At 33.9% G+C, this 12,586-nt stretch overlaps 1 protein-coding gene and 1 long non-coding RNA gene across 4 annotated transcripts in view; one reads left to right on the top strand and one right to left on the bottom strand.

The window, feature by feature from the left end:
* Positions 1-7,676, top strand: part of LOC107006540 (kinesin-like protein KIN-12C) — an 18,473-nt gene extending 10,797 nt beyond the window's left edge. The window contains exons 18-31 of one of the 3 annotated variants that reach the window (XM_027914098.1): positions 226-292; positions 397-1,792; positions 2,015-2,340; positions 2,552-3,781; positions 3,868-3,975; positions 4,222-4,379; positions 4,478-4,550; positions 4,644-4,718; positions 5,164-5,394; positions 6,241-6,339; positions 6,425-6,499; positions 6,565-6,623; positions 6,908-7,019; positions 7,113-7,676. In XM_027914098.1, the coding sequence (XP_027769899.1) occupies positions 226-292; positions 397-1,792; positions 2,015-2,340; positions 2,552-3,781; positions 3,868-3,975; positions 4,222-4,379; positions 4,478-4,550; positions 4,644-4,718; positions 5,164-5,394; positions 6,241-6,339; positions 6,425-6,499; positions 6,565-6,623; positions 6,908-7,019; positions 7,113-7,346 (4,243 nt within the window). In that variant the 3' untranslated portion in view covers positions 7,347-7,676. Of the gene's footprint in view, positions 1-225; positions 293-396; positions 2,341-2,551; positions 3,782-3,867; positions 3,976-4,221; positions 4,380-4,477; positions 4,551-4,643; positions 4,719-5,163; positions 5,395-6,240; positions 6,340-6,424; positions 6,500-6,564; positions 6,624-6,907; positions 7,020-7,112 lie in introns of all 3 variants that reach the window. The other 2 variants (XM_027914097.1, XM_015205068.2) reach the window with 2 other exon arrangements.
* Positions 5,422-7,802, bottom strand: LOC114075644. The gene is made up of 2 exons (XR_003576049.1): positions 7,671-7,802; positions 5,422-5,842 (listed from the first exon to the last, which is right to left on the bottom strand). It is a non-coding gene; the product is annotated as an uncharacterized LOC114075644 (long non-coding RNA).
* Positions 7,803-12,586: the final 4,784 nt, after the last annotated feature.

The raw sequence follows: 12,586 nt of genomic DNA, 5'->3' as shown, positions 1-12,586 counted from the left end.
ATATATGCTTGCGCGCGCGCAAGAGCAACATACCTGTATCAATTTTACCTATCTGATATCTGGTCTACAATTGGTGTGACAAGATTGATGCTTTCTTCCTTGACACCCAAATAGCATGCCAAACTTCTCTCTTAGTATTAGCTCAATGAAGTGATAGTTCAAAAGCATAATTGTTCATATTCAAAAGCTTTGGTTTTCGTGTCTGATCTGTCTTTTGCTTTGCAGGGAAGTTGATGAATTGCAAGGAGAATTGAGCAAACATGTGAACTATAACCAAGCTGCATTTGATTCTGTAAGAATGATCCTGGACTTTCTTTTATCTGTTTGAGGGACTAGATTTCCTCCTTGACATATCTACTGTTCCCTTCTGCTGTTGACTAACTGGTACTTCAACAGGTGGACACCATGCCAACTGAAGCTGATAAAGCAAACAGGACACCACATGATCTGCCAGCAGGTGGAGAATCCAAAAATAAAGAAGTTCAGGATGTTGATGGGGCTTCCATTTTGCAGCATAAAGATATCATGGAACAGTTGATTGAAGCGAGATATTTGATGGAAGCAATGGAACAGGAACAAGTTCAGCTAATAGAAGAGCTTGAATTCACGAGGGAAGAAAATCAAAGGCTGTCTAAGCAGATGCGTGCCTCTGAAAGGTCTGGGATGCAACACATGCCTATACCTGAGAGCCATGAATCAAGAGGCTCTCTTTTTGAAACTCAAGATGGTAATGGAGACCTCTGCATGGTTACTTTGCAAGATAAGTTGGAGAAAATGGCCAAGGACCTTGAGGAGGCTCACTTGCTTAATAGCCAATATCTGGAGGATCATGCATTAAAGTTGTCGCAGGAACACCAAACTGAGTTAGTGCGTGAGGAGGTTGAAATGGAAACAACTAAAACGATTCTTCATATGCAGGAAGAGATTGTTGCAATGAAGTCAGAATTACAGGAGAAAATATGCTTAATGGCTGATGAAAACATGAGTTTGAAGAACAGTCTGGCAGCAAAAGAGGAAGAAATAAAGGTGCTGTGCATGGAATGGGAAAGAGCAACTTTGGAGCTAACGACCTTTCTCATAGACGGTTCTAAGTCCATGCGAGATGCTTCCTCCCAGATAGAAAATATAGCTTGCTCATTTCCAGACGTCAATGCTTGCATTGGCGAACATGTAGAGAAAGCCGCTAAAATTTGTGTTGAGAAGGAAGAAACCATTCTTTTGTTAAAAAGGAGCTTGGAAGAAGCACAACGGGGCGTATGGCAAATGGATGAGAAATTGAATTCTCTGAGAGGTGCAACAATGGCTTTTACACAAGCTCAGCAGTTAGATAATGAGGCAAGCAGCAAGGAAGCAATCCAGCTAGTTTCTTCTCTAGATGATCAAATCAGTAGGTTGGAAATTTTAGAAAAAATTCTACTGTACAAGGGGAACCACATTTCTGAAGTTCATGCTGGCTCATCTTCTGCAAATGATGGATCTGATAGTATTGATAACCTCAAAAAAGGAGACAGTTCAAGCGAAAATTTATTTGCATTGGTAGCTCATGAAAATAATATTGAGTTGGCAAGGCTAGAGCTACTGGAGGTGGAGAATGTTGTTAATGCTCTCTGCTTTGATGCACAAAACTACCTTTCAGGCCTCCAGTCAGACGCCTATAAAATGATTTGTTCATGCAAGGATTTCAATCAAGAATTTCTGGAACGTGTCCATCAGTTGCAGAATAAGTTCTATAATCTGATACAAAATGGCAATTCTCAGTACCATGCAGTTGGATTTCCATCATGTGATTCCAGTAAGCTCCATGACCATGACAAACAGCAGAAACTGCTGTATCAGATTAACTATGAACTTGTTGAAACGAATGAGAAATTGAATCAGATCACCACAAATATAAACAGAATTTTGAATCCATATCTGTGTCCTGATACAACTGAGGATCCAAGTGAATCAGATGAATGGACAACTGAGTATTTAGCTTCATGTTCTAATCTTTTAGCTGAAACTGTTGCTTCAGGAAAAAGGTCAAATACATCTTCTCTCAGTGGTAGTTCACAAAGCATAAGAAAGAAGTTGAATCTAGAAGACACATCACTATTGCATTTGAGGAGGGATTTTAATATGGCATATGGTGCTTTTTCCAAAATAAATGCTCAGTTCAATTTGGTTTTCAATGAGAAAGGAGAGGGCGATTGCTCAACCCCACTGCTGTATCTCTCTAATTCAGCTGAACTTGCAAAACGGAACGACCAGCACCCAATCAGGAATCAACAAAGTGAAATAATTTGGGGTCATAAAATGATGATGCATGGAGCTGAAGTTAGCTGCAACTACAGTAGAGAGGTAATACTGATGTCATATAGTTTTTTTCATAATCTTAAATTGAATTTGAAACATCATATCCTTTATCATTTGAGGTAAGAAAAGAGGCCAAATTGCTGGTTTATAGATCTTTGTATTACTAGATAAAAGAAATGCCCTGCCCTTATCCATTTCATTTAATTTGAGTTCTGAATATTCACATCATTTCCTTGAGTTCATTCTGGGCATGCAGGAAGAAGTTGGTGACAACATCACTGAAGAGAAAATCTTCTTCAAGAAGTTTGAGCAAGCCTTCTCAACCATCAAAGAAGTAGATTACACGTTAAATGCTCTGGTGGAAGTGAATAAGAATGAAAAACACTTGACTTCTATGTTGAGACAAGCAGAAGAGGAATTACTGGCACAGAAAGCAAGCTTAGTTGAAGATGTCAAACACCTTAAGTCCTCCATTCGGCACAGTGATGAAGAAAAAAGATTACTACAAGATGAGGCCTGTCACAGCTTGATAGAAGTTTCAAATGGAATGTCCTTGCTTGAAGGGTCATTTGTTGATATGCAAAGAGATGTGGAGGGATTGTTGAAAACATTGTTTGCTGATGCTTCTAGAATGGCAGAAGAAACACTAGGCCACATCAGCATCTCAAAATCAATACTAGAAGGTATATTTTCTGCCACTATGAAGAACGGGGTATCCTCTTCTGTGCTACACCATTGTCAAACTATTGATTCTATACATGAATTGGGGAGAAGCTGTAAAATTGGCATGATCATGGATAAAGATAAGCTGGATGGAATGACAAGCTTCAGAAGAATGGAGGGTAAAGATTTGTGTCTAGACCAGATTGACAGCAAAAATGAAACTTTGGAGCTCAGAAAAGAATTGGAACGAAAAGAAGTTTTGCTGAAAGGTTTGCTATTTGACTTTAGTTTGTTGCAAGAATCAGCTTCTAACAGAAAGGATTTCACAGATGAAGTTGGAAAGTTAATTGCAGCTTTGAATCGAGTTCAAAATGAGTTATCTACTAAAGAACATCAACTAAATGAAATGCTCATTCAGCAGAAAACTCTTGAAAACCAGATACAACAGATGGAGAGTGCTCTATTTTCCTCAAAAGCCGATCTTGAAGAGACTAGAAGAGCATCAGATAATTTCTCAAAGCAAAACTCTGAGCTCAGAGCTCTCTTAGAGGATCTTTGTGTGAAGAAGTCCCAAACAGAGGATGAGTTGAAAGAACAAAGGGAGATTGTGAAAAGCCTTGAAAATGAAATTCTTCGGCTGACCTCCTCAACAGAGAAACAACTGATATTGTTGAATAAAGATAAAGATACTGAAGATGATTTCATGAGGGTGACTGGAGAAAAGAACCATCTTCTTGAACAACTTCGGTTCTTGCAAGACAGGCTTGATATGGCATATTCACTAGCTGATGAGAATGAAGCTATTGCTGTACAAGCTCGCCAGGTATGTATTTTTCTGAAAAATATTTTACTGGCCAAACTTATGATGGGCATGCTCTGTGCTGATGTTATATCACTTGAGTTAACCAGGCATCAGAAGCCAGTAAAATGTATGCTGAAGAAAAGGATGAGGAGGTTAAGATTTTAGAGCACTCCGTTGAGGAACTTGAGGGAACCATAAATGTACTGGAGAGTAAGGTAAGCCTTTCCACTTGAATTTTCTGTCTTAAGAGTTGGTGCTCATTATTAATTTGTCCCTATTCATCAAAAAGAAGTCATTGGTCTCTGACAAAATCAGGCGTAGTATAACTTTGTAATTCAACTTTAGCTATTCTTTACTTGTGGAATGACCTTTTAAAACAAAACAATATTTAACATGCAAGCTTTATTCTCTTGGTTTAATGTTAAGAAATTCAAGTCCTTTCCTTTTGTTCTATTTTCAAGGTACATGAAATGGAAGAAGAGGTAGAAAGAGATCGCCTGATTAGAGATTCATTAGAACTTGAACTTCAGGCACTAAGAAAAAGATTAATAATGGTTGAGAACTCTCAAAGTATGGACATGATCTCAGGTGAACTATACACAAAGGATCAATTTTTGAGGTCAGAAAGTTCATGTGGTTTATTTTATACAGAATCATTTATACATAACCATGACATGATATATGATGTGATATTGATCCAAAAAAACTGTATGGAAGGTTGGCGGAACCTACAAAGGCTTATTACCAAATAGGAGTTCTTGAAGAAGAAAAAGCAGAGCTAACTAAAGAGGTAGGTTCTTGTGTTACAAGTTGATTTCTTTCATTATAAGATTCTCTGTCCAGCCGGATTCTACATGTTTGAGCTTTGTTTTCTATGTTGTAGGTAAAACAATGCAAAGAATACATTTCAGAAATCTTATTGCACGCTCAAGCCCAGGCATCACAGTATCAACAAAAGGTATTGTAAAGCACAGAAAGTCCATTTAACCTATCATTGAGTGCAAGTAAATAAGAAAATCAAGTAGTAAAACCTTTATACCTCTAATTCATTTTCCAGGGCAAGGTTTCAGAGTCCCCATTTTAAGCCTAGTGCTAGGCAGTGCATGTATAGCTGAAACTTATGCAGTGTGTTTCAACTTAGTAGACTTATGGAAGTTCTTTAATAATGCTCATATTCTAAGAATTAGAAGTGTCTGAACTCATAAACATTTATGCAAAAGGAATTTTATAACTACACTAGGAAAGGAAAACTATTTGCAAGCTTCTAATGTAAGTGCCACACTAGAGACTGCTCAGTCTGCTTGGAGCTTTAGACAAATCTCTATGCAGTAGTTTTTTTCTGGTGGTACGATCAATGATGCTTATATAAACTAACCTGACCTTATTCGCTGTATATGATACAGTACAAGGAGTTGGAGGCAGTGGTGCATGGACTTGAAACCCACTCATCAAACACAATAAATGGAGGACCAACTTCAGAGAAGTGCTCAACCAGGCCAAGAGGTTCAAGCTCACCTTTCAGATGCATTTCCAGTTTGGTTCAGCAGATGAATAGTGAGAAAGACCAGGAATTGTCAGCAGCTAAATTTCAAATAGAAGAGCTAGAGGTGTTACTGGCACAAAAGCAGAAGGAGGTATGTACGATGAAAACCTTACTTATCTAAAAAAAAGAAAGAGCAGGAGGTATGCATTTTTAGATAAAAAAAAAATTTCATACATGAGTCTTATTTTAGAAATGGTAGCTGTGGAAAGCTAATTCATTTGCTTGAGGGGTGGTTCCTAATGATGACACTAAGCAACTTTTAGGGTAACGTAAATTTAGTAATCCAAATTTCACCCCTTATTCTGAGATTTATCACAAAGTCATTTATAAGCATGAATCACAATGTGTTTCTTTGATATGTTCGAATTCCATCGGAGGTGACAGTATTCAAAATTTTCTCATTTCCCTTAGCCTTGGTGAATGGTGATAGTAGTTGTGCTGATGGAAGGCTGCAAGTACCAGGTGGATTCATCAAGGTGCATCCTAACTAGATCAGACACCATCATTAATGAAAAAAATGACCATTTTATTGCTAAGCTCTACAAAAAAAGGAAAATTCAGTCAGTGTACATATTTTATATGTAAATCCTCCTTAATAGGAGTAAAAGCTATTGACATAAACAAGAATTTGTAAAGTATATTAGTAAAGGCCTAATAGAGGCAATCTATCACAACCTCAAAACAGGTAACACGATTTAAGACAATCACGGAGCTACATGTGAAGTTGAAAATATCAATATCTATCTCCATCACTTTTGTACTGATATATCTACTTCTCATTTCTAACAACCAACAACGTTACTCTTTGGCTATTGTCTCAGTAGTGCTATTATTATCCCTTCATCTTCTGTACTGCCATGTTTTCAAGACATTTCCTGCCGCTTTCATATAGATAGTTACTCTTCTTACACATATTTATTTTCATATATGTTGTCAGATTTGTATGCTGAACAGTAGACTTGCTGCAACAGAAAGCATGACACATGATGTTATTCGGGATTTGCTTGGTGTCAAGCTGGACATGACTAGTTATGCAGTAAGTTCCCCACGAATCCCTCTTTATTTTCTTGTGTATTTCCGTTTCTGAGTTGTAATGACTTTTTTCTTTCTGTATGTTCTAGAATTTGATGAACCAGTTTCAACTACAAAAGTTTGTAGAGGAGGCTCAGCAGCAATCAGAAGAGCGCATTGTAATGGTATGCTTAATAGGAAATCATATGCTAAAATTTTAGTTCCTTACAAGTGGTTTATGTTATTACAGGAGAGAGAACTTTCCGATCTAAGGAGACAAATTGATGATCTAGTTGAAGAAAGAGAGAGGTGAGTTACTTTGTCTTCCTCATCTTTGGATTTAACCAGTGTTGAGTAGACAAGGAATGATGTGTTACATTAGTAGTATGGTTGGCAGTAGAGTAAATCTCTTTTTGAAAGAGAAATATCAACGAAATAGTGTTTCGCTGGAGCAACACAATATCATGCACGTTCTTCCATAAAATGCATAGGATTGATAGATATTCCAGTATTTAAGAAAAGCCAGTATAATATTCTACTTAGATTCTATTTGTAGGATGTATGATGGGTTCTGACTATTTAACAATTTTTAGATACACTTTGGAAGGAAAAAAAAGAGAGGCAGATGTGCTATCATCCCAGATGTGCATGGAACAACTCCGAGAGCGTGATCAGATGCTGATTGCTCAAAATGAAATGCTAAAAGTATGAAGGTTTTACTGTCTCATATTAGGAGATAAATGTAATATTGGTACATTAGTTATTAATTAATGATATTGCTGTTGGATTTGACACCAGATGGATAAGACTAACTTACAGAGGAAAATTGTGGAACTGGATGATATGGTAAAAAGGCTGTTGGGAAAACAGAGTCAAACAGAAATGGGTGCCTTAGCTAGATTGAAAGAAATTGATGTTAGCCAAAAGCTGGGTCACCCTCAGAAGTTAGTTTTGGGTGCAACAGACAAAGTTTTTCGCTCTCGTGAGGCTGAAGACCTGAACGGTTGTGGTAAGGACACAAGTTTCAGGTGAGTTTGACATCATAAACTTAGAGAGCAAAACGACTATCAATCACAGGAAGTCTGCGCAGAATGAAAATTCCAAATGCAAATACCAGTAATAGGAGTTGCAGATAATTGATTAGTAATATTTTGTTGGAATGTAACTATCAGGTGTATCATATATTGTATGTATGTAATGTAATATTGGTTTGTGGAGAGATGAGCAACCTGAATAAGCGGTAATAGGGACACAACACAGAGTTAGTAATTCTTCTAATTCAATGTAAAAGGCATTATATGCCAGTTCCAACTACTTTGGAATTGTTGTATGTATATTAATGAGAGTGTTCACCACCTGTGATCAAATAGCCCCTTGCGAATGAACCACTTGATGCACTATCTCCCTTTGACCACCACCACCATGCAGTCAGAAGACACTAAAATCGATTCTCCAACTGAATCTGAGGTGTTGGAATTTTGAATAGACTATAATACAGGTTTTTGCACTTACTGATCTTATCATGTGGTCTTCAATTTTTGCTGAATGTTGCTTTTTTAACAAAAAAGTTGTGGGCTAAATTCATTGGGCACAGCTAATATTGAAGCAAAACTTTTTAGGGAAAATCAGTTGAGTTTTATTCCATATTTGAAAAATATTACTATCTATAGCAACATAGTTTTTTTAACCGTACACAAACAGTTTTTGTAAATAAAAATCATTACATTACCTTCCACAAAAATCAGGTTAAAAAATTTTAGGATTGTTGTTCATATACTCAAGTAAGTGATTTTCCCTAAAAAAGTTGTTGTTCATATGGTGAAAACAATTTTTTTTTTTTAAAAATGACGTGGAGAAGAATACAACAACCCAATTTTGGTACAAAATTGTGTGGTACGCAGAGGTTCCGTATCACTAAAACTACATTAACAAGTTCATCGTTAATGGCCATTAAAAAGCTTTTAGGCTTTGCATTCATTAGTTGGAGTTTATGAATATGTGATTAGTTTGAGTGGGTTCTGAAAAAAATTATTGAAAATAATGTTTGAAGTATATACCTCAATTTTAAGGGGATTGGTAGAGTTCAGAATAAAATTTAGGAGAAATATTAAGCTAAAATTGTGTCACAATTGTATTAAAATTGAATTAGATTTATTTCATAATTGTATTAAAATTATATTAAAATCATGAACAAAATATTTATAATATATATTTCAAACTCATTCATAATACATTCACAATAATTTTCAATGCATAATATTACTCATATTCTTAGTGATATAAATCAAATCATTTATACGAAATAAACTTAGTGATACCAACCAAATGATTGCACACTACATTTTTAATACATATTACAAACATCACTCATGTTGTAAGTGATACAAATCAAAGCAATTTATAAGACACATACAATACATGTTTTGTTCATGTATAATACAAATTTAACTCAGTCTATAGATCATTGTCTTGTCTTCAACTTTAATATTGTGTAATACACTTTTAATGCTAATTTAATTCATTTTATAGTTTATTTGGTACTATTGGATTAATTGTTTAACTCATTATTAATACAAGTTTAATTAACTCTATAGATCATGTATGTTCTTTCATTAGTTGCATTTTTCGTTCGTTCTTGTTCCTCTCTTCTAATTTAACTTTAATATAGTGTAATATACTTTTAATGCAAATTTAATTCATTTTGCAATTTATTGGGTTTATTTGTTACGATTGAATTACTTATTTAATTCATTATTGATACAAGTTTAATTCACTCTATGTTGATGTATGTTCTTTCATAAGTTACGTTTTTTATTCATACTTAATTCTTTCTTCTAATTTAACTTTAATATTTGTGCAATATACTTTTAATACAAGTTTAATTCATTTGGTAGTTTATTAGTTGATTTGTTACGATTGGATTACTTGTTTAGTTCATTATTGATGCAAGTTTTATTTAGTTTACAGATCATAAAATGTTCTATCATTTGTTACATTTTGCATTCATGTTTAATTCTCTTCTAATTCAACTTTAATATGTGCGCAATATATTTTTAATTTAGATTTAATTCATTTACAGTTTATTAAGTCTCTTTATTTGTTACGTTTACAATAATTGTCTAATTAATTACTGATACAACTTTTATTCAGTCTACAAATCATTGACTACTCTACGAAAGAAAGTAGAGATAAAGAAAGAAAAAAAGAGTAACCAAAAGACAAAAAAAATATTCAAAAGCAAGGGAGAAATAACAATAGAAAGAAAACAATGGTGCAAGAGAATAAAAGGAAAACAAGGGAGAGAAAACAATAATAATAAAGAAAAGGAGAAAGAACGAAAGAAGGTGAGAGAAAAAGGACAAAGAGACGAGAGAAAAAGATAATTCTAAGAAAATATATAGTATCATATATTTATATGAAAGAGAATTCTAGGTTTGCCTACTTGGCGTCACACAAGATAAAATTTCCTTTTAAATCTATTTATTTTCAAAACTAGTCTTCCTCTTTCATGAAAGATGTGATTTTTATGAAAAATTGCGACTTTTATTAAAAGTTGCGACTTTAATGAAAAGTTGCAACTTTTATCAAAAGTTGTGACTTTTATAAAGTTGTAATTTAATGAAGAATTGCGACTTCTTTCAAAAGTTGTGATTTTTATGAAAAGTTGCGACTTTACGCAAAGTTGCGACTTTTATGAAAGGTTGTGAACTTTTCAAAGTGTTGCAACTTTTCCAAATAGTTGTAACTTTTCTGATAAGGCACAATAAAGATTTGTTCACACTATCCTTTGATGTCTATAAATAGAGAGATTTCTTCTCATTTTAAAACAACAAAAATTCTGATCTACTTCTTCTACTTCCGCAAAATTAAGTTTTCGCATGCTTTGCTCATTTTGAGTGACCTACTGACACCACTGTTTTTGTATCAATAAGTTGGTGAACAAAATTTTTTCATCATGGGAGGATGTTATTCTTTAAACCTTTGATATTGGAGGGAAATAATTTTCTTAAGAGGACATTGTACATTTAGTGGACTCAATATTTTCCTTTCTATTTCATTCTATTTTTACATATCCTGGTATATTTTTTTACACTCAATAATTTATGCGTATGCTATTAATTATTATTTTTAATACACGTTTTAATCTCTATTGTTTATGTTTCTGCAAAGTTATTGTCTCCGGTTATATTGGACATATACACATATAGTACGTATATTCATTGTGCAGAAAATAATTATTATACTCAGTTCCAAGAATTATGTTTTGATATTATATATCAAATTCTATAACTTAAAAGTACTATATATAAGCTTGCATGTTATCTATTTTTACAAAGATATGAAATTTCTCACTTATCAATTGAAAAAAATTATTATACAAGTTAAAAAGTTATAATTACATTCATGTTCAAGCGTAATTTTTTTTTTTGAATATGTTAACAATTTTTTAATTTTTTTCTGAAGACATATATCACAATTATATAATCTATGCAACTTAAATGTTTCTTTTTATTACGAAATGCCTTTGTATCACAATCTAAGAATTTTGTTCATTATTTATCATTACACACAATTTCATAAGTGGAAAAAGTAACAATCTTTTTCTCCTTATATCTTATTTCTTTTAAATTCAAATAGTTTAATTGTGTGTATATGTGACAGAGAGTGTAGAGAAAGAGAAATTAGTTGGAAGTTGCACTGGTTTTTGGCCACTAAACCTACCACCCTAATAATGATTAAACTAATAAACTATATCTTTCAAAAACTTTAATTAGAACAATTTACTTAGTTACTATTATTTCTTATTTTCTTTTTTATTTTCTTTTAATGTTGATTAAAGAATCAATAATTTATTATTTCGTGAATAATTCATTCATTAGAGGTTCTTGAATTATGCTATAATAACAAATAGTCAAATTCATGTTAGAATATTGCTAATATTTTTTTAAGAATCAATTTTTCCAATATTTTCAATGTATGGATATTAGTAAAAAATTATTTGCAAGATCAATGCAATTATTATTTATGACCGCACGGGTAAATTACCTAGTTGTTATATTTTATAATAATGAAAGAGTATATTTAAAATAAATAATTATTTTTTAAAAGGAATCTACTCATGTAATTAATCCTACTTTTTAAGCCATTACTTCTGCCTTAAGCATAACTTAAGATTTGCAGGACAAAACTTAAAGGAACTTTTTCCTTAGGCACAACCTTTTATTAAAATCATTCGCATAGAAGTGTTCACCACCCGTATGACCCCTACTGTTAGACTCGTAAATTACTTGATCTAACTATGTGCAGGCATGACAAAGGTTAGGGCATTGGTCTTGGCATGTATGTGGGCAAAACAGTGCAGTTGTGCAACTAAGAGTTAGTGAGCAGCGAAGAGTTCAAGATGCTTGAGTATGACAGGGCATCTTGGACGCATAGGGTTTACGTGTGGGCAGAATTGTCGGCAAGACAAGACGGTGTGTTAGCTTGACAAGGCAAGGTTATGCACTTGACGTTGGCTAGACAAAAGCTTAAATAAAACAAAGTGTTGGAAGCATGCTGAAATATTCCAAGTGTTGGAATAAGCTGAAATACTCTAAGTGTTGGAATAGGCTGAAATATTCTAAGTGTTAGAATGATTAATTTCAGTTATGTGTTAGAATGTATTTTGATTTCGAAAATGTTCTATCTCTTAGAATATTAAGTCCTGGAATTTAGTGTGAATTTTGTGAGGACAAGTGTAAGACACATGTCAGATTTAATCGCCGATGTAACTGTTGTAATTGCCTTGTGCAGAATATCTATATATGGTGGAAATTCGTCTAAGGCAAAGGAGAAGGATTCTGGCCTTAGATTAATTCGTGAAGCCTTATCCTTTGTTGATTTGATATTAATAAAAGGTTGGGAAGAGTTCTCGTATGTTGGCTGTGTTGTTACTTTGATTATTGCCTAAGAAAAACTAAGTTAAGTATTTCTATACTTAGCCAAATTTGTGTGAGTGTAAGACTGAAGTTTGTAAGAGTTGTAGACTGCCTAGGAGTGATGTTAGATATAAAACCGACTCTCTTTCAATTAGTATTAGAGCGCGGTTGAACGATGGTGACGAATGCAGAACTTTGGGAAATAGTACGCAAGGTTGAAGCCTTCATTGGGATCACTGATGAAATAATGAGAGACCCAACGTTGGTGGATCTTTTGACTATCAATTTGAGACTGGATGCTGATAAAATTCGAGGGGACGTTAGTGTGTTTTAGAGAGCTGTCGACGAACATAT

This window comes from Solanum pennellii, chromosome 1 (assembly GCF_001406875.1).
Source record: "Solanum pennellii chromosome 1, SPENNV200".
Taxonomy (NCBI): domain Eukaryota; kingdom Viridiplantae; phylum Streptophyta; class Magnoliopsida; order Solanales; family Solanaceae; genus Solanum; species Solanum pennellii.
This window is presented reverse-complemented; position numbering and strand designations above follow the sequence as displayed.